Source organism: Gouania willdenowi, chromosome 8, assembly GCF_900634775.1.
Source record: "Gouania willdenowi chromosome 8, fGouWil2.1, whole genome shotgun sequence".
Lineage (NCBI taxonomy): Eukaryota > Metazoa > Chordata > Actinopteri > Blenniiformes > Gobiesocidae > Gouania > Gouania willdenowi.
In genome coordinates, this window is record NC_041051.1 from 13792652 (window position 1) to 13814764 (window position 22113).

Sequence of the window (22113 nt, forward strand, 5' to 3'; positions counted from 1 at the left end):
GATTTCAAACATGTTTTCCTTTGTCTGCAGTTACATTGTAGCTTTGTAAAGTCACTGAGATAAAGTAAATGTAATACATTTGAAATATGTGAAGGTTTTGTCTATTCAGGAAGAAAAAATGTATCTCCTAGACATAGAACTCATAGGGACACATGAAAGCCATCAGAAGATGCTTTGAAGCTTTCCTTATGCCAGAACTTGTATATCAAAGCAATCACCTATGAAGAAGACTGGCAGTTGACAGTCATAACCTGTCAGGAGATTAAAAAAAATAAATAAATCCTGAAAAACCTTGTTTGAATAAACGAAACCTTAACATATATTTTTTTTTTTTTAAAAAAAAAAAAAAAAAAAAAAAAAAAAGAAAATGAACTTGCTGGAATTATGCAATAAATATGAGTTGCAGAAGAATATCTAACATTCTGCAAACTAAAAGAAGCTTTTCTGTAGAAATGATATTGCATCAATGAATAAAGTATCTTAAAGAACTGAAAGCCCTCACAAGGACCAGGAAAAATAAACCAATGTGTTTTTTCTGCAATTAAAAACCAAAAAAATAAAGAAAAAGGCAGCTGTGTATCATTCACTGTTGCATCAGTGTGACGTAGAGTTCTGTGTGTGTGTGTGTGTGTGTGTGTGTGTGTGTGTGTGTGTGTGTGTGTGTGTGTGTGTTTCATTCACAGTCCTCCAGCAGCACACCGAGGTTTAACCCCACGCATGGACCCGACCTGCAGTCCCAGTGCTTCGACATTTGCACAAAACACACAAAAACAAAAAAAATCTTAATTAAAATCAAAGAACTATCTCACCATGCTCACCGACTTCCTGTCCGACATTAAAGGAGAATACCACCGATTTCAGCATTTACATTTGTTTTTACACTTTATGTAACTTCACTCTCTACCTATGAAATTCAATACTGTCTATTTAATACTGTCTGTTGATGTTGTGATGCACAGGTTTATCTTCACTCCCCGGCATCCCAGTGGTGTCCATACTAGGAGAATACTTTAAATAACCCAAAGTGGCTCTTTCTGGGTATTACTACAAACACATGAGGCGTGTAAATTCACAGTCTTATAGTTATTGGCAAATGTATATCAGTATGTTGGTGAAGCTGCTGTCTACACTCTGATTGGACGACACAATGCCAGGCCCTACTACGTGAAGTGGCATTCTCCTTAATGGTGCGGGAGCTGCTCTGCTGCTACCTAAGACACGGGGAAAGCACACTTGAGTCTTTCTGTCTTCACATTCACTGTCGCCTGTGTGTGTACGCGCTCTGACGGAGAGAATCACATCTGTTTACACACACAAACACCTTGGGTCGAGTGTGACGTGACGGCAGAGAATTAATCCTGCTCCGAAGCCAAACTTTTAAATAAGAAAATAAAAGATAGAGAGCAAAACCTTAAATTCTCATTGTTCAGTTCAGTGAACCTGAATATCGTGGACTACTAAAAGTGACGGGGATGGAAGGGAAGAAATAAACAAATTCTACCACAGCGGAAAAAAACAAAAGAAACTGAAAATAGCTGCGAGAAGCCAAAAATAGCAACAGGAGTAGAAACGGAGCAGATGTGTGCCGGGGATTTGGCGGAAGGCTGGGAATCAAGTCGAGGAGTGGTTCTAATGGTGCTCAAGAAATGCGCTCCAGCATTGTGGCCCCCGTTGCCATGGCAGCTGCACATTAAGCACCCTTCCCAACAGAACAACAACAGGGAGACGGCCATATTGTAAATCAACAGTGGCAGGGCGCTGTGGCGTCCTCGGCTGCCCTCGCTCACACTCCTCTACGCCTCCGTGCCCGCGTCCCCTTTAGTGTTTATTCATCCATTTTCATCTTTTCCAAGTTCGAGCTCCTCCAGTCCGAGGAACTGTGGTCCACTCGACGCTTCAGCTGAGGCTTGCTTGTTTGAGGCGTCTGGCCAGAGTTTGTTGTTTTTTTTTAATTTTCAGTCATTGTCTGTTGTCTGTAAATCCTATAACATTTTTCACAGCCTCTCGTGGCAGTCCAGAGGCGAGCGCCGTGGTGCCTTCACCCCGGAAGGCACACCTTTCCTGCAAACAGCAGTCCCACTATGGTGAAGAAGATGGAGAGGACGAAGAGCACATACGAGGAGCCCACCACCGTGTTGTTGGGAAGCTTGTACGGCTGACCTCCGACCTCGTTAATGTAGAAGCCTATTGGGAAGATGAGCGCCGCCATGCAGAACAGGATCACTGAAGGAGGAAGAACAGGATATTACATTAGAAAATACTTCTCCAGGACAAGAACAATGTTTGAACTCGTAGCTTGCTGAATATCTCAATGTTACCATGAATGAATGAAAAAACACAAGCAATTATCTTAACCCCTATGCACATGAGTAAGAATGAATGACTTTTTTGGAGTGTGGAAAGGGAGTAACGACACATTCGCGGGCAGTCCCCCCCAGCTGACATACTGTGCCCCCCCCCCGACACACACGCACACGGACACAGACACAGACACAGACACAGACACAGAGACACAGAGACACAGAGACACAGAGACACACAGACACACAGACACACAGACACACAGACACACAGACACACACACACACACACACACACACACACACACACTCTCTCTCTCTTCCCACTACAGGTGAGATTTTTATTAATCAAAAATATCTGATTGGCTATCGCAACTGACTGTGTCCATTCGTACGTACCCTAGAGCTGTTGTTAGGATCAGCCAATAGAATGTGTATATGTCTATGGCCTGCTCTGTCGATTCACAAAACAACGCCGTAAAGAGTGGATGGTTTTTGCCCCCCCCCCCCCCCGAATAAACCCGTTTTCCAGGTAAACCTCAATTCGGAATTACTTTTTAAAGTTGATAATTCCGAATAATTTAATTTGGAATAATTAATTCAGAATTAAAAAACATCATGTAACCGTGGCCAATAAATAAGAAATAAATGACAATAGGCTCAAATGATTGACTATTCTCTCACTGTGAACATTGGCTTCAATAATCTTTTCCTACTTCTGCCTTAATAACACAGTGCAGTCGCTGTAAATTTGACATTGTAAATTACTCATTTGGTTTTCTATAAGAAGCAAAGCGGAGCTCTATTTTTGATCATGTAATGAGCTTTGAGGGGAAGAAAACCATGTGTGTGAAAATATAAAGCACGCCAAAACACGAGAGGCAGCAATAAACCTTCACAATCTACGACACAAAAGACGCAAACCTCAAACAGTCAGACAGTGTTTGCTTTAACTGGACTTGAGTTTTCTACTTTAAGCTCCTCGCGCTACTACGAGTGGTAGACTTTCAAGGAAAAAATGAAAGGTCTAGATAATATAACTTGAGAAAGAATTATTGTGCTTTCAAAATGAAATCAATCATCATGGGAATAAATGCAAAATACTCCACATTAAGGTGTAATCTAATGTAACCATGGGGCATGGTAATGGCCCTCCAGTTCTCCTGCTGACTTTCATGTGGGAACATAATGGACTCACTGGAGGATTCAGAAGTCAGAAGCATCTCAATCCCAGGGGGATCAATTAGCTCAGTGTGTCGCCCACATGCTGAGCGTCATTAGACGTGTAACAGGCCACCCCTCAACAGCAGCGTGCACGCTGAGATCTTCTCCTCAGCGCATGTTTGAAGTGGAACAGAACGCTGAGGGAAACGCATTACGGCGTCCAGATAGCAAGCTTGCACTTTTGTGTATAAGTGATAAATACACTATGTAAGGCACCTACAGTATCCAAGCGATACATTACAGATAACAGTCCATGTAGGATCGTTACTTCAAAACTCCTTCTCTGAGAAAAATTTCAGAATTTTAAAAAATTGTAGAGCACCTTTTGACAGTTTGCATTTAACTACTGTATGACTGCAGTAATGTGATTTAGACAAAGCCCCTGAAAAATATTGTGGAGTCTCATTGAATTTATGGATTTAGAGGGACTGAATTATTGATACTGAAGTATTTGGTATTTTTGTAATTTTTACTTCCCAAGGCAGGTCAATTTAGTTGCTCTGAAGGGCCGGATGCGGCCCCCGGGTCTTATGTTTGACACGTGCTTTAAGTCAACATGACAACCAATCCAAAAATGAAGCCGTCTTCAACAAAGGGTGACACAACAAAATACAGTTGCTAAGTAACCAGTAACACTGGGTGGCATTTAGATTTATTTTGCAACCATAACGAAATCTGTCATTGGCTACGTTTGTTTTATTTGATTTATTAACACCTATATAGTCTTTAAACTTAATTCACACTTATCTAGTCATATAAACGCTTATTTAGTCCTATTAACACCTATGCAGTCTTATTAATGCTTTTATAGTCTTATAAAGGCTTACATAGTTATGAGCATTATTAACACTCATGAGGTCCTAAATTTGATAAACGACATTCATATGATAAGATCATATACACCTTATTCATCCTTATTCATCTTATTATTGGTTATAAACCAGTAAAAATTCATTAAGTAATTATTAGATTACTATGATGGACTGGCACCCTGTACAGGATGTATCCACCGCCTAGCGACCCTGAAAAAAGAAGCAAACGGGTCAGAAAATGAATGGATGACATTATTAGATGATGATTTTAAGTGAAGATTCTGCAGGGACTGATATTGAAAACTAGGGCACAATAATATAAAAATTGCTATTTTTTCTGCCTAGAACCCGTTGATCAAAAACGAGTTGACACCCCTGCTTTAAAGTGTTAACTGACGTCAATCCCTAAAAATAATTTTAATAAGTAGCAATTTTTTGCCACTGCCACCTTATTTTTATGTACTTCTTCAAGGAAAACCATTCTTCTGAACACATGAATAAAAAGAAAAAGAAGTAAAAATGCAGACGAGTAGACAGTCAAAGCTGAATGATGGATAGAGTGGGAAAGGGGACAATGGCTGGCAGTTACCATGGTAACGTATTTACTTTGTGTGCATTGCTAAACAGTGACTTAATGCCATTTGATTTAGCTTATGAAATAAATTTCTTAAATCATATTACATTTGTTCAGAAGTGATCTAACACTGGACTCTGAGGCTGGTGTAAGTGCACAGTAAGAAGAACTGACACACACCAGTGTATCAAACTGATTACAGGAAAAACAATGTCTATAAAAAGCTGTAAATGGACTGATGTGCAGATTTGGTGCAGTGAGAAGGTGAGCTCATGTATAGATGGAAACTCATCAAAATACACCTTAATCTCCAGAATCAGAACCTGCACACGCCCTGATTGATCAGTCAATAGAGTGCAGCCTATGTGAGGGAGGGGCTTATACACGAATTGTTCCAGGAATTAAGGCTGTGCAATTAATCGAAATTTGATTACAATTTTGATTATTGCACGCAGCGATTACAAAAACAACAATCGAGAAAGAGTGATTATTTAAATTATTATTATTATTTTTTAATTATACATACATTTATTTGCTAAATAAAACAAACTCCCACGATTTACGATATCGACAAAGGACAAAGCTTGGCACACTTGAGAAAAAACGATTAATATTAATAACTTTAAGTTGTTTAATGCATGCACATGCAAGCTCCTCCTTCCCGCCCCTCTCAGAGCTAAAGCTAATGCTAGCCTGCAGGACAACACAAGGAAAGTTGTTGCTCGCGGCCTTGAAACATGGCGAAACGCAGCAAAAACACTTGGTAATGAAGAAAGAATAATTTATACTTTACACCTTCTTGTTTATTTGCATTCAAACAATATATGTATTTGTACAAAAGTGAACATGAATTTAGTGTTTTAAGGATTGTATTTACGTTTAAAGAATATACTAGTAGAGTGCCCATCGGACGTATGTATTCATATAGTGGGGGCTTAAGTAGAGTTGTCAATTATGGCCAAATGAGTATGTGTTTGATGGTTGGGTGTACAATAAGGTGTACATACTCTGTAGTGTTATAAAGAGGTATATTTGCGGGTGCAATGTAAAATAGCATGTGCGATTTCCCTGGTTTATCTCTTTTTTTTTTTTTGATGCACACATGCTTTTCTGTTTTTTTTTGGTTTATTTCTATGGGACATGCGCATGATGAATTGATAAATAAAGTTTTCACCAATGCGGCGGTTGAGGTAGAATCTGATAAAAGACATAAATTCGTACAAATAAAAATATCTATTTAGCATTTAACATTTTTTAATGCAGGGGTGCTTATCATGTGTGTGTGTGTGTGCGTGCGTGGGCTCAGTCTCACACGCGTGCGCATCAGCCGTGTGCATGCACTCACTACTCACATCAGGTTGAAATGCTCGTTTTTACATTGTTTTGTACAAAATAAATACCTTCAGTTGACAAATAATCGTTTGAATAATCAGGATTTCAATTGTGACTAAAATAATCGTGATTATTATTTTTTCATTAATCGAGTCGTCCTACCAGGAATATTGCAAAGCGGCTAATACGCTAGCGCGCACTATACCCCGGATAATACGGTATTTGCAAGTATTTAGGAACAAACCCACACAAGGGTGAAAAAGAAACAACCACATTAACTTAGAGCAGTGATCCTCAAATGGGGGTACATGTACCCCTAGAGAGAGTGGAAAACTGAAAAAATAAAACAAAACAAAAAATAATGGGATTTTGGTTTGATAGTGACCTATTCAGAAGGCACTAAATACTGTTTCATTTCACTTCTTTAAAAAATATGTGTTAACACGCATTCATCCCAACATTATGCTATGTATTTGTTTTGAATTATAGTATTATAAAATTATAGTAAAATGTTGTAGTCAGAAAAAGTGGGTACTTTGATTCAGGAATAGGAGAACTGCTAACTTAAAAATCTTAATCATCTTTAAGCCACATAGATCTGTAAAAATGGTAAACTTCTATTTATCTGTATCTATCTAAATGTGCTCAGGGCTGTTGTTCTCCTCAGCTAACAGACCAATCACAGCCCACACTCCTACACAGTCTTATGAAACCCAGTCACAGAGCAAGATATGGATGCCGAGTTATTATAAAATGCTGCACCGTAAAAGTGCATCTACAAGAGAATCTTTTCTAGAAAAACAGAAGGAGACATGGACTGAAAAGTCAAGAGGAAGATTAAACACAAGATCAATTATGAGGCAGAGAAGCCACTGATTTAGACCAACCCGGCTTTGTTAGTCACTGAAACAGCTTAAGAGGAGTCATTAAGTAATCAAACAAAACCCATTTAAATTTAGAAACATGTAAGCACCCACACTATAAACAATGTTCCACACTTCTGTGACTGATCCTGCTCTTTTCTGGCTTCAATGGTCTAAACAAACAGTAAGTAGGTTTGTATAGATAATGAGCCAAAGGTGATCATTGAGAAGTCATACAGGGAGACAGAGAGGACAGACACATCTCTGGGGAGAATGTGCTGACAGGAAGTCTAGTGATAGTGAGCTGAATGCATTCACAGTGTCATCGTCTTGCTTACTGCCAGTGAAGGCGATCCATCGGGCGTATTTGGTGGCTTCTCGGCGCCAGTGTGATGCCACCAGCAGTCCGCAGGTCACTGTGAGAGAGATAATGCCCATGATGATGAAGAAAAGCGTGGTGACCCACTCGGGCGGCAGCCGCGGTGGGATGCAGGTTCTGTCACGTCCGTGGATAGTCTGGCACTGCCGGACCAGTCCAACTGTGAGGGCGCCTGCAGAGCGACACCATGGTTAGTAACAATTTGAAAGCGAGGCAGTTTGGTTTGTAACCTTTTCACTTTGGTCAAGGTAGAATGAAACCGAGTCAAGTCAAATATACACATGTATCAAAGTGTTTATCACTAGTTATAGCTCCAGTTACCCTTCGCTTTCTGTAACAAAGAAATGCAATAACGCAAACTAAAAATAGCAAAAACAACATTTACCTAACACTAAATTTGCTTTCTACATCAAGTACTTATCAAACATTTCAGTTATTCTTCAGTCTGTGGCTGATTCATCATTCATGGACAACTGCGAGTTCAAAACGCTCCAACTTCAATCATCATTACTAAATATAGCACAACTGATAAAAAAGCCCACGCAGATCCTTGACACACTTGTACCTGTTGCAGCCTCACATGGTTCATTTGAAAAATCGCCGACTACCGATGGTAAAAGGCTTTAGCATTTACATTTCCTCTGTAAACATAAATCAAATGGATTCTTTCATGCGTGCAAATATCTTACATGCTGATCGATTTTTTTCTCAAAATGGCGATACACGATATAAATCTTAATATTTTTATTCCAAGAAAGCTAGACCAGAAAGACAATTTTTGGTTAAATTTGATGATGCAAAATGCCACACAGGCACATTTATTAACAAATAGCTGGACAATATATGCCACCTTTGGCTTTTTCTCTTATAAGGAACAGCATGTGTGAGAGTTCTGTAGTCAGAAATCCACCAACTGTGAAATAACAAAAGCAAGAATTTCAATAGAAAATAAGCTATAATATATATCAATATAGGCAATATTATAGTTTTCTGAATCACCAAAATAGAAAAATCAACATATCTTAAATCTCAATATATATATAGAGATATACATACTGCATCATGTACTGTATATGCTAATAAATTTAAAGACAGACTGAGTGATGACAAGATATATGATAAAAAAAAATGAAAGCTTCCACTCCCTGGGAACAGAGGCTGAGGACCAAAGGCACTCTGCCATTTGTTAAGCGTTTCCCACGCAGATGTGATGAATAACAAACACAGAGTCTTTGACAAACTACGGAACCACTGTAAAAATGTTCCATACTCAGATTTATTTTCCTTTCTTAGCTTTAACATACAGAGCTAGAGGCTTCTACCTTCATCATCCTCTGAGTGATCTATGCTAGACCTCTAAGAAAGAAAATGCATGCCTGCTTTCAAAAATATGATACGACTTTGATTCTTCACTATACCCATCCATCATTAATCAGACAGGAAGACAAATGGACTCATGCCCTAGACTGAGTCAAGAGCAAATCCTCTGCTAGAGTGTGAAGGCCGGATGTCAGAGCCAGATCATGCTCCAGCGGCACAGGCACTCCAGAGATAAGCCATTCAATTAAAGCCCGTCCTCAAGGGGATTTTCTACCTGAGTAAGCAAAGCAGCACCGCACGGCTCAGGTCTCAGGCAATAAAAGGCAAGACTATTAGTGAGAGAATGCATGGAGGTGGAGTGCCCATTAGAAAAATAAAAAGTGGGGTTGGGGCGAGGGGCTTTCAGAGCACAATGTTGATGCAGGCAGGTTTGTGGAATGCTTTCCTATAACTTCGTGTTTTAAGGCTTATACATACAACACCGTTTATCACCGAGAGCACCTGCTGAGGTTCAACTATTTAAAGCTGCGAGATATTACATTTTTAATTACATTAAGACTCAGTGTAGGCCTCATTGATCAATAAATAAAAGATAATTTGCATGAAAAAATACGTAAAAAGTTGAAATGGCCTTTTGACAGTTTGTTTTCAGCTCCTCCGTAAACACTCTTACAGCACGTTTCCACTGGTGGTATCGGCTCTGCTTTACTCTGTTTTTTACCGTTTCCATTGGGAAAAATTTCCTCCTCCATAGCACCTGGTGCTGCTTTTTTTAGTACCTCCTTTGTTGAGGTTCCAAAAAAGCAACCCTGGTCTGAAAATGTGACATAAGCAGTTTCGCGTGTCAGGTGTGTGGACCCGAGTAAAGCCGATACCGGCAGTGGGAACGCGCCATTAGACATTGTCGGAAAAGTAAGAAGTAAAACGGAAAGAATGAAGTAAAAACACTTCTGTGCATCAGTCTACGGGACTCTATATCCCACAATGCAATGTGTGAAAATTTTCCAACAATGTTGATGAACTTAAGTGTTTACGGTAGAGGAGATCAAAACAAACTTAGAGTGTCACATTTAACCTTTTACGTCCTTTTTCTTCGAAGCAACTGATGTTTGATTTCTCTATATATGGGGCCTACATTGTGACTTTATGTGATAAAAAAATGTGCATCTCTATCAGTTTTAAGGTATTAATGCTATTCGAGTAATGGAATATGTGTGGACAAGTGGCTGAACAAAAGTGTTCCTGTTACCCTGCACGGTTGGTTTGTACAGGCCATCAACAAAGGAAATCCTGTGGCTGAGTAACGCACAAAGAAAAGCACTACTTTCACATCATCAGCCGAATACTACCCCAGCCCTTCTCTCAAAAAACAATTCACTTCAAAGGCTCCAGAAACAATATTTACCTATGTAGACTCATAAATGTATACAGTCTGTACTTTGTATATTATTGTAATATATCAACTTTTGAAACCATTGGAGAAAAGCCGGTGAGAGGCAGAAAAACTGGAAGAAAATGGGAACATTAGACGACCCTTGATAGCCACAGTTCTATGGGTTAATGACCATTTTCCCTGGATCCTCCGGCCTCCTGCTGTTTCACTGGCTCACTAAAGAATTCCTTTCCAACAACAGGCAGGCACGCGATGGTACACAGATACATGTAATCACTTCAGCCAAGGAGCGTCAACACTGTTGTAGTTAAAAGCAAAACAGATGAATTATTTTTTCACAAAAACAACCACTGATAAAATCCATACTAAAAGCAGGAGTTATTCTGTATCATAGTTTACTTTACTGCAGTGCTAGGGTAAACAGTAACACTCATTAAATCTGTACGTTGATTTTACATCGAAATAGGAAGACAGCATTTATTAATTTTGCTTATGCGTAAACAATCGTGTAGGTTGGAGTTAGAAGCTTTAGGGCACAATCATTAAAGGTGTTAAGAGTACTGATATATCCTACTCAAGTAGAACGACTGTTACTTGATTGAAATTGTACTCAAGTACAAGTACAAGTAAGTCATACACAAAATACTCAAGTATAAGTAAAAAGTAGCTCCATTAAATAGTACTCAAAGTAAAACATACTAGTTACTTTCACCCCCCACGTCTATTTTTGGTATTAAATCTTCCCACGGTTCCATAGCATACAGTAAACATCTCAAATATAAACTTAAAAAGGAAGAGGCCACATCTTGCTCACTTGGAACTTCATTTATTTTTCCACAAAGTAGGGCCGGGACAACGCGTCGACGTAATCAATGACGCTGACGCAAAATATGCGCAAAGATGTGTCGTCCGACCTAAACAAAGATGGCAGCGCCGGAGAATAAGTAGCGCGAGTGGTTCCTCCGAATTTCAAAAGTACAAGGCAGTGAAGACACGCACTCGTTCGTCTAAGGTAGCTGTTCCCCGTAACCCTCGTCCTTTATCCCGGGTGTGACTGGACGGCGAGCGTCGACGGGACACGCATGCATGCACACAATAAAGAGCAATAAACATATATTGCAATGTTAAGGAATTCATGTTTTTTTTCCCATTTGCAATATGTAAATCAACATGTATAAATTACTTTTAGTCAATAAATGGGGAGATAATCGATAACCGAATGGAGTCGAATCGAATCGAACTGGAAAAATTAATCGTTAGCTCAATCAATGCATCAAAAAAGGCATCTGAATAAAATAAAATAAAAGGTTGCTCAAAACGTACAATTATTTTCTAGATAAAATGACACCAATTAATTCATTTAAAAATAAAAACATTCTCAGGCTCCACATATAGCTACATTTATGAACTCTAAAAGAGCGCCATGTCAAATGTGCCATGTGTTTAGCAACAGGTACAAATGCCAAACTGAACGGAAGAAAGTGATAAAATAACCGGCATTCGATGGTGTTTTGGCGCGGTGCATTACGTTTAATCTGGTTGGTCAACTATGATGTGATGCATTTGATTGTTTTCTGGTCATTTAATTTTTTGTAGTTTCACAATGTCTGTTGATCATTTTAAAACAAAAAAAAAATTATAATTTACTCAAAAACGGTTGGTTGAAGAAATGTAACTAATTACTTTTTCAAAATGTTCTTAAGTACAAATAAAATAGCTGATTTTGGAATTTACTCAAAAAAGTACAAGTACCCATCAAAGCAACTCAATTACAGTAATGCAAGTACTTGTAATCCGTTACTTTCACCTCTGACAATCATAAGCTAATTCTGTATGCGTGTATTTAAAAAGGAAGCACATGTGACTTGTTGATAAGACAGAATGATATGCAAATACGCCGACTAATAGCCAGAACATATGCATGGTGTGTATGTGTGAGCGTTTTCGCTGTTTGGCTTTTTTTTTTGTCTCATACAACAGAGATCCCTTTATTTTAGAATGATTTAATCTTCTTATTGAGCATTCCAACACTTTTAATGTATTATTCATATTTTTGATTTATGAACAAGACCGAGTGACAAGACTCTCAGCAAATCAGTTGTTTCTTTCTCAGTTTATCTAGAATCATTCTCGCTGAAGTTTGCTTGTGCCAACAAACAGTGTGAAAGAATGCTGCCATAGTCCTGTCTCCAGAAAGGTACGAAGGCATCCATACATAACACACACTCCCCCGTGTTGTGCTAGTTGCTACATTCAGTTATAATTGGGTAGCAAATCTAAAAACTGCTCAATGACAGGCGGTACAGTATATATCTGCAATAATTCTCTGCTCTCCATGTATTAGGTGTTACTGCTACAGTTTGAGCTCTGCTTTTCTGTAAAAACTACCCCTGTCCTCTTGGATCATGTCTTCTTTTCAAGGAAAGCATTTGTCTTTTCTCGTCAGACCAGAGTTTTGGCAAAAAAAAATACACTTGCAGAGCAAAACTACTGGCACTGCAGCCTTGATTTATAATGGCTATGGCTTGTTTCTTTAAAACACCATCTCTGCCCTTGTGCTTTGAAAAGAGATATCTAAAATAAACCATTTAAAAGGCGGCCACTTCTAATCTATTGTTGATGATCTAAGATCAAGAATAAAAAGGTAGTACAACAGTTATTTGGCACTATTCATACTGTCATTATGGGAAATAAGTGCTTCTAAACTGCCATTACAGACAAAATCAGCCTGAAAACGATGTCTAATGTAATGACAAACACAGACTACTTATTTAACACAGTAACAAAATGCTAGTCCGTGGGTGGGATGTTATTAAGCAGCCAGATAACATTTGATATTTTTTTTTAGCAATGATGTGTTGGGGGCCTGAAAATGATGCAAGCAGTAAGATTTTTTTTTGAGTTTGACAAGGACCAAATGTTGAAGGCTAAAAATGTGGGTCAGAGCTTCGCCAAATCTGCAGCTCTTATGGGAGTCTGCATTTTTCAGAGTATTTTAAATTAAATCAAAGGAAAGAAGACTTGTGAACCAGCAACTTATCACTATTGATTAGGGATGTAGCGATTCACTCAACTCCCGATTCACGATACTGGGTTCACGATACGATTCTCTCACAATTTATTTTACAAAATGGGACTGTAGACAAATGACTGAAAAATATTCCTTTATTTTTTTTTGGGAAAAATTTTCCTTTTATTTTTCATTGTCAAAAGAATCCCTTGATAAACTATTCAAAACAATGCAATTTAACTAAAAATAAATCTTGAATGAACTAAATAAAAGAATAATACAACTGAAGAAGAAGCCTATTAATTTAAATTCTGGTTCTATAGTAAACAATGCAAAACTGCATAATAGTTCTTTTTCTTTTTAAAAGTGCAACTGAAAATGTATTTTGTTTCTTAAAAAACAGTCATTGCATTGTATTTAGGTCAGATATTTGTATGGACCAGCAGAGGGCGCCGGTAACCCAGTGGTCGGTTGGCATGCAGATATTATTGCAGTGAAGAAGAGATGCTATGCTAGCAGACAGAGCTAATAGAAGAACGTGACTCTTACAGATATTCACGTAATATTACAGATATTCTTTCGGTGCTAAAGGGGTAAGGAATAATTTATGAACATGTTTAAGAGTAAAAGGCGGCCAGAAAGAGAGTAGTAGCAGATTCCGCCCGCCGCTAACACTTCTGGACAAGAGAAGGATAAATAGATATAGCGCCCTCTGCTGTTGAAAAAAAAGTACTGCGATTCAATTTTCACAGCATCGATGTGAACCGTGATACCTATGAATCGATTTTTAACTGCCTTATGGTTAATCGTTACATCCCTACTATTGATTAATGTGATGATGGCACAAATGCTGTCCACTGTGGTCTAGCCAACAATAAGCTTTCTTGCAGATTTTTCTGGCAGAAAAAGTGAAAATAAAACAATTGCAGTCTATTTTGGTTTACCTAACTATTACATCTGTACTAATGAGAATCTATCACAATATCGCTCGCACCAAGAAAAGGAATAAGAGGGATTTGCACCTACATACATAACAGTCTCAGTCACATAATCGACCTCAGTAGGAATGAAGCGTTGCCACAATCACAAGAGCCCTTGAAAAACGCTGAAGTCAAAAATAGATTTTGTAAACAAGCCACCTATTCCACTTTGATGCAGACATCACAATTATAATCAGGGTGGTGTGGCAGACATTTGATGGCATCGTTCAGAAGGTGCTGAATAATATTCACTGAAGGGACGAGTATCTGCAGGAGAGCAGTTGTAGGCCGACCTGCTAGAAATCACAGTTTGTCTCACACTGCCACAGCTTTGTGTTGCACTCAGCACAGTAAAACCTGCTTTCGTCACATTGCCCAAAATATCACACGCCGGGTCTTAGTGCTGCATCATAGTCACTTTGTCCCTCTATATCATTTCAAATACAGCAGTGTAATAATTGTCTCTTTGAAGCACTGTTTTTTTGTGTTTATTTGAATTTTGAATTGCAAAAATGCAACAGTAAGCCAAACCCTAGGGGCCTATGCTACAAATCTAGATAATTACATCCTGGATTAATCTCTGTTAGCGGGCTTCACCTAACAAAACATTCCCCGTCAGAGAGAAGCTGTGTTACGATGGTCTATCACGACACGCTAATTTAAGCCAAGTGTTTTCAGCCTCGGTACGTGCGCAATCACATAAACGGGTGGAAATTGCAGTAGGGATGTCCCGATACAACCTTTTTACTTCAGATATGATACCAATATTGCAGCCTTGCTTATCGGCCGATACCAATATTGATCAGATACAATATCAGCATGAATCATACATACTTTTATTACTTACTTTGTAGTGTGGAATGTTAAAAAAAAAAGGCTTAATCAAGTGATGTTACTCAAACAGAGAACAATAGTCAGCAACAGTAGGTTACTTTGTTGGAGTGTGAACCACAGTCACCTATGGATAGAAGTGCTGGAGTGGAAAATTTTATCAGAGAGCTTATATCGGTGATTTTAGATGCAGTCCGATAAAATCCGATATTCGTTTTCTAGTTGATATCTGACCGATATCCGATATCAGATCGGGACACCTCTAGATTGCAGCATCTGACAAATCAATGGAGAACCTGGCAGAGCGACCATCTTTACAATGGAGGAACAGCTTATGATCTTAAACAAATATTATTCATTTAAATCCATGATGACAGCAAAGCGTAACAGTGTTAGTGCAGCGCACCAGGAGCCGGAGCTTTTATACTCGCTCAGATCTGATCCACTTCATAACCTGGTCCCGACCAAGTTAGGTGTTGCTTAAGTTTAAAATTATGAATAACTAAAATCCATAATTCAGACCAAAAACAAACACTGTTACAGAAAAGGCAGGAATGAAAGAACCCAAGCAGGAAGCTGCTGGCACTGTTAATGGGCTCTAAACAGTTAAACTTTATTACAGCACACACATTTTTCTATTCAAGTCGACCTACTGTATTTATCACACACACTGGGATGAGAGCACATTGTTTCACAGTCTGTAGTATGTTCCTGTTGATGCGGTCAGCCTCACTATAGCGTATGAATGAATGAATTAATTAATGACTTCACCCGCCCAGGCATACGAAGACACAGGCTTCACCAACTGATCAGTCCATCAGATATAAATCTATAGCTTTCCTAAAGGACATTAACGTGATTGTTATGGTTCGTTATCAAAGGAGTCAGACGGAATGATGATGTAAAATTAGTTAGGAACAATTAAACAAACGTGGAGATTATTATCGGGTGTTGAAAAACAAACTTCAAAAAGGAAGGCTGCTGCCAACACAGGGTAAAATGAAGATAAAAGAGGATCTGAAAAGAGGTTAGTACTTGATTTTTTTCTTTCTAACTTCAAACGGTGTACCAGGAATCCAATTTTTATCTGAGTTAAGTTTGTTTATTAAGTTATGAGAATATACTTTATAAAGGGTTCACTTCTCCGACACACCCAATGTTCCACATTGCACCTTTTAGGCATTGTTACAACATTGTTATTAAATTAAATGTATATATTTTTACCATTTTAATGTATTTCTGCAATCAACTAAATTACAAACTATTTTAAAAAACATGAATGTTTAAATCTATTCTGTGGCACTCATAATGTAGTTTATTTTTGCTGGTAAAAATTTGGCTGGTGGAAAATCTGGTTGGTTGGTAACTTTAAGAATCTACTAACCACGCTGGCTGGTGATCTAAAAAGGTCCATTTAAAGCCCTGCTACTAACCAACAAAGGGTATAAATAAAGCTTTTTCCTATAATGTTTATAAAAAATATAGTGGCTCTCAAAGTGATAAATGGTATTAAACAGTAGACACTTTTTATCTTATAAAGCCATCAAGAAAGAGAGATTACATACAAGCAGGAAAAGAGAAATAAGGAAAATAAGGAGTGAAAAAGTCACAGCACATCAAAGCTAATAGCAAAATGCACAGACACAACAATGCTGTGGTATAAATATAGCACAGGTTCAACTTTCATTACATGCAGGTACTAAACTGACAATCTGGGCGTTAATCCTCTGGCTGGACCGCAGTCTGCTATCTTTAGAAAAATCCAAAGGAGAGACCAACCTTTTTAATAACATGAAAGCTCTTATTGTTGAATGTCCTCGTTCTGTGTGCTTCCTGTTAGTTTTTTGTAGTTAATTCTGTGTGGACGTGTGCTGGTGAATGATGAACTCTCCCTGACCCAGTTACTAAGCTGTCATCCTACAAAAAGGGAACAAAAGAGTAGCAGCTGTTGGTCAATAGCCTAAATGTGTCTGTCTGTCAGAGACAAATAGAACTGGAGACCTGAACTACATGTAACTGTCCAAGTGAAAACAGAAGCCAACACATGAATAAACACTTATTTCAATCACTGATCACCTAACAGTCTCTTTCTCTGTCAATAGACATCAACTCTGACCTTTTCTGTGTTACAAATCACTTGGACTTTGACAAGGTAAACATTGTGTTATCCTGTCACTTGACATAAAAATAAGGCAGTGGCCATCCGTACAGTTGCCGTATCAATATACCAACATTCTATAAGTACGCAGCGCCCCTAATTGGCCAGCTTAGGTCACGTGACTAAAGGCTGGGATACACTGTGCGATTTTTTCAATCGTTGCACTCAGCTCCAGCTCAAACTGTGCGACTCAGACGCAGAGCTCGAATGTGCGCAGCTCACGATGCATGTTCTCACACTGTACGAACCGACACTCTGACACAATCTGACTGCTCACACTGTACGTTCATACACGGCACGTCGGGGTCTTGTTTCCAGAAATGCAACGTACAAATTAGAGGAAGAAGAAAAAGAAGAACGCTGAAGCGCCGCCATTAAAACAGACGAAGAAAAAAAAAACGGAAGTGAAGAGACGCTCGTGAATCTCAGCAAAAAGAGCTTTAAAAAAGAAAAGTTGGCAATGTGATGGACCAGGAGCTGGCTGGACAGACGTGGGCAGTACAGTCCGTCAATTTTACAGCGGTCCTACGGTGTTCGTGCATGTGCAGTGTGAACGTTTACAGTAAGCCGGTCCGTGGCACTGCTTCAACTGTGAGATACCCTCACGAGGAGCGACTGGATTTCAAACATGTTAGATATCCTCACGACCCTACGATTGCTGATCGTCAGCTGGTCGTAAGGTGTTAATTGCTTCTCGTGACCCCATGTATACTACACGATGCACGACACACGATCTAGCAGAGACTAACACGATCCCACAAAACAGTCGAAAATCGCCTCAAAATGGACCAAAAATTGCACAGTGTATGCCTGCCTTAAGACTTATCCTTATCCTAAACCTAACCCTAAAAATTGTTGCGATATTGGGTTATAACCTAACCCGCTACGTACTTGTACTTCGGTAACCGGACCAATAGCACCGCGGGTTGTCCATACGGCAACCATACAAATAGACATTATCTAAAAATAAGAGTCAGCAATTAAGGTCTAATTTATGTTTAGGTGACTTTTGACTTGACATTTGACTTAATAAATGAAAAATGTGTTGTTCCGGCATAATTAATAAGAATTTCAAAATCTCAAAAGTACAGCTCAAAGTAATACACACAAAGAAAAAGAGAAGCACTAAATCATGCCCTGCAGTGTAAATTCCACAGAGTTATACCGCCGCCAATAACCTGGCTGGTTTCATAGTGTGCTTTTTTAATCATCACTTTACCACAATATGAAACACTTTTCAGTAGCTTGTCCTGATCCTGATAGTTGTAACTGACAGTGTTCTAATGATTAGCAAAAACCAAGATCCTACTGGAAGCCAGTTATATGCTGAATTACGTCCTCCCAATGTTTTATGGATTTTTCTCTAGGTACTCTGGTTTCACCTCCATGAAAAGATGGATATCAGGTCAAGAATGGTCAAAATTCTGCTGTACGGTTATGTAATAATGACCTTCTACAGAGTATTTTTTTTTTGTGCATCAATAAAGATCATATTTAGCCTCACCTAATTGGCTTTGTTAACTGTTCCATTCTGTGTTCCTTTGTCTAATGATGCTTGAGAACAGCCTTTAGTCCATTTAATTATTTGATCCAGTCCATAATTTAATCAATTTACCTTAAATGCATTTCTCTGATGTAGGCCTAGGCAATACATCGAGATTTCTATTTAGGTGATAAAGAAAATTACAATATCGCCTATAACAATACATTTTTATTTTGTATTACAATACTTGTTTTAGGAATCGCTGCTGGTGTTATTTCTCAGAACATGAAAAGCTAAGTTAGATGAACTCACTCACACGTCTGTCTTTTAGCAGAGAAAAAGACTAAACTGATACATATTGTGCAACGGTTTGTTAATAAATGTGTCTGCGTGGCATTTTTCATCAGCAAATTTAACCCAGATTTGTCTTTTTGGTAAGACTTTGTTAATTTAAAAATATTGGGATCCATATCGTATACTGACATTTTGAGAAAAACTATCGAGATATGAGCTTTGGTCAGTATCACCCAGCTCTACTTTGATGACATGATTAACAAGCTGATTTACTGATTAATGGTGGCGTTCATTAACTGTTCTTGATTTTCATGACAGGTAAAAACAGGTAGTTTTTTTTTTTTTTTTTTTTTTTTATCAATTACTAGTTTACTTTATTTTTTGAATTTCTATGTTGTGTGTGTTTCAGTTAATGTTATGTATTATGTATGCTTTGGTTTTTGCGTTTTATTTGGGTTATATTTGATTTTCTGTCTGAAAGCTATTTTTTACATTTTATCTAATCCGTTTGTTGTACTTCGCAACTGTCATGCATATAATATATGATTGATAGATAGATAGTCTGTGATGTAGACCCCAGGAAGAATAGCTACAGCTTTTACAGTAGAGCTAATGGAGATTTAAATAAAGTAAACAAACATAAAGAAGGAGCATTGCTACTGGTTGCCTACTGGGGTTTACCTGCTGATTCCCCGGTGTTTATCCAGTCTGGGTTGGCGATGCTGGCTATTGCAAATATATCTGCAGCCAGAAAGAGGCACCCTGAAATGATCGTTAGTTTATCCATAGTGGAGGACGAGGCGCTGAACGATGAGAGAGGAACAGCGGCGGTGGCTGTCCAAGTGTGACCCCGGCCACGGAGAGCCGAGAGCCGGGGCAGCTTTCAGTCTAGCGTGGTCCCCTTCAACGGCAGCCCGCTGCTGAAGCTCTGCTGGACATTGTTCAGCAACGTTAGCTCCAGCGCGTCGAGCCTCCAGCGACAAAAGGCTCAAAGAGGACCCACAGAAGCATCACATCTCCGCTGCCCTCTGCTTCCAGTCTCTGCGGAGGAACAAAGGCTCTCCTTGATCCGATGCTGTTGTCTTTCTGATCCGTTTAGCAGCAGCAGCAGCCGCAGCGGCATCAGCATCGGGTACAGCTGCGGCTAGCTAGCTAGCTACTTCCCAGATTCGGGCTCGGTAAGCCGAGCTGCGGCCCAGCAGCTGCCCGACGGCCGGGACCGAGACCCAGCTCGCATTTTCAAACACAACGGAGGCCAGAGCAGACTGGAGTCCCCCTCACTGTGAAGTATCCGTGCGTCCCACCCAGCCCTGCGTTGACCCGTCAGGAAAAGGAGAAGCCATCACCCTCTGTTGTTGTTGCTGCTGCTGCGAAGCCCCTGATCTTCTCCGCATCTGGTTCTTTGACTGAGTCCGTTAGCCAGATAGATCCCCTCCTTCCCCCTCCTCTGGTCCTGCTGCTCCGGACTGCGGCGCGTCTGTCCGTTCGTTCCAGTTCCAGAGAGCCACAGCCAGGCACAGTAAACGGGTATTGTTATGGTTTCCACTCGTAGCCCCACCGCTAGCTCAGCCTCCCCTTCTGCCAAATGACATCAGGCGGACACCCCCACGCAGCGTCACGCACACCCACAGCGCGAGCGCACACACACAAAAAGCCCAGTGTCTTCACGTGTTCGCTCTGTTCTCGCGATACGGACTAGAAACTGGGCTCTTGTTGTCACGAGTCAACAAATACTGGCGAACCTAAAATACACCACACTCCAGGGTTGTGGTCAATTACATTATTCAATTACAATAACGTCTTCAATTATCCATGTTTAATTACAACTCAATTACTATGACAGTTACCAGCATTTCTTCCAATTACAATTATTATGTCTTCCCCTGAAAGTCAATTACAATTACTCTCAATCAGGGTTGGGGTCAGTTACATTTTTCAATTACAATAACGTCTTCAATTATCCATGTTTAATTACATTTCAATTTCCATTACAGTGACCAGTATTTTTTCCAATTACAATTATGTTTCCCCTTGAGAGTCAATTACAATTACTCTCAATCAGGGTCGGGGTCAATTACATTATTCAGTTACAATTACCCCTTCAATTATCCATGTTCCAACCATTACAACTCAATTATGATTAAGGTAACCAGCATTTTTTTTTCCAATTACAATTAGAGCTAATATTTCCCCTGAAAGTCAATTACAATTACGTTCTCAATGACTAAAGTTTAAATTCAATTAATCACAATTACCGAGCCTAAAAGAAATATCTTTATAAAACTTGACCGTCCTCCTGTGTTAGCTTTGTGTTATGTGTAAGATATAGAATTGTCACATGGTTCCACAGTTTTGCATTTCATGAAATTGTAATTGACAGTTTTTATAGAATTTCCATCCCAATTACAATTACAGTCAATTATCTGAGCTCAATTACAATTTACTTATGATTAAAACAGCAAGAGGTTTTTTCCAATTACAATTAGAGTTATGTTTTGTATGGACGCTGAGTCTGAAATAAATCTATCTATCTTATAATTATTCCTAATTGTGATTAAATTGAAATTATGCAATTACAGTTAGAATTGACCCCACCCCTGCTTTAATCACAATTACTGAGCCTTGAATAAATAACCCCATAAAACATATATCATTCCTCTTATGTTAGCTTTCAATGTCTTAAATCAGCTGTAAAATACACAAAAAATTATTATCTATCATCTAATTTGTTTGTGAACCTCAAAAGAAATGACAGCCAGTGGGAAAAGTTTATATGAAACACCTTTTAATAATTGTTAACTTACGTACAGTATGTATAAGTAATAGAACTGTAACACATGGTTCCCCAGGTTTGTGGTTAATTTAATTGTAATTTACATTTTTTTTTCTTATAAAATTACAATTACAATTAAAAAGTCAATTATCTGAACTCAATTACAATTTCATTATGATTACAACAGCAACAGATTCTTTTTCAATTGCAATTATCATTACACCATAATTGTATGTAATTATCAATCATAACTGACCCCAACCGCCACAATAAAAATGCTACTTTGAAAGTGAAAAACATATATTTATATATTCTAAATTATAAGAGTTCAAAATAGAGCAAAAGTATGGAGAACAATTGTAATGCAATACATATGTGCTGCTCTCC

General features: G+C 38.8%; 1 protein-coding gene across 1 annotated transcript; it reads right to left on the reverse strand.

Annotated features, from left to right (window-relative positions):
• Positions 1–378: 378 nt before the first annotated feature.
• On the reverse strand, positions 379–20625 carry mosmoa (modulator of smoothened a). The gene is made up of 3 exons (XM_028456131.1): positions 19635–20625; positions 7444–7656; positions 379–2223 (listed from the first exon to the last, which is right to left on the reverse strand). Exons 1-3 carry the CDS (start codon positions 19738–19740, stop codon positions 2039–2041), a joined length of 504 nt encoding a protein of 167 aa, XP_028311932.1. The 5' UTR covers positions 19741–20625; the 3' UTR covers positions 379–2038.
• Positions 20626–22113: the final 1488 nt, after the last annotated feature.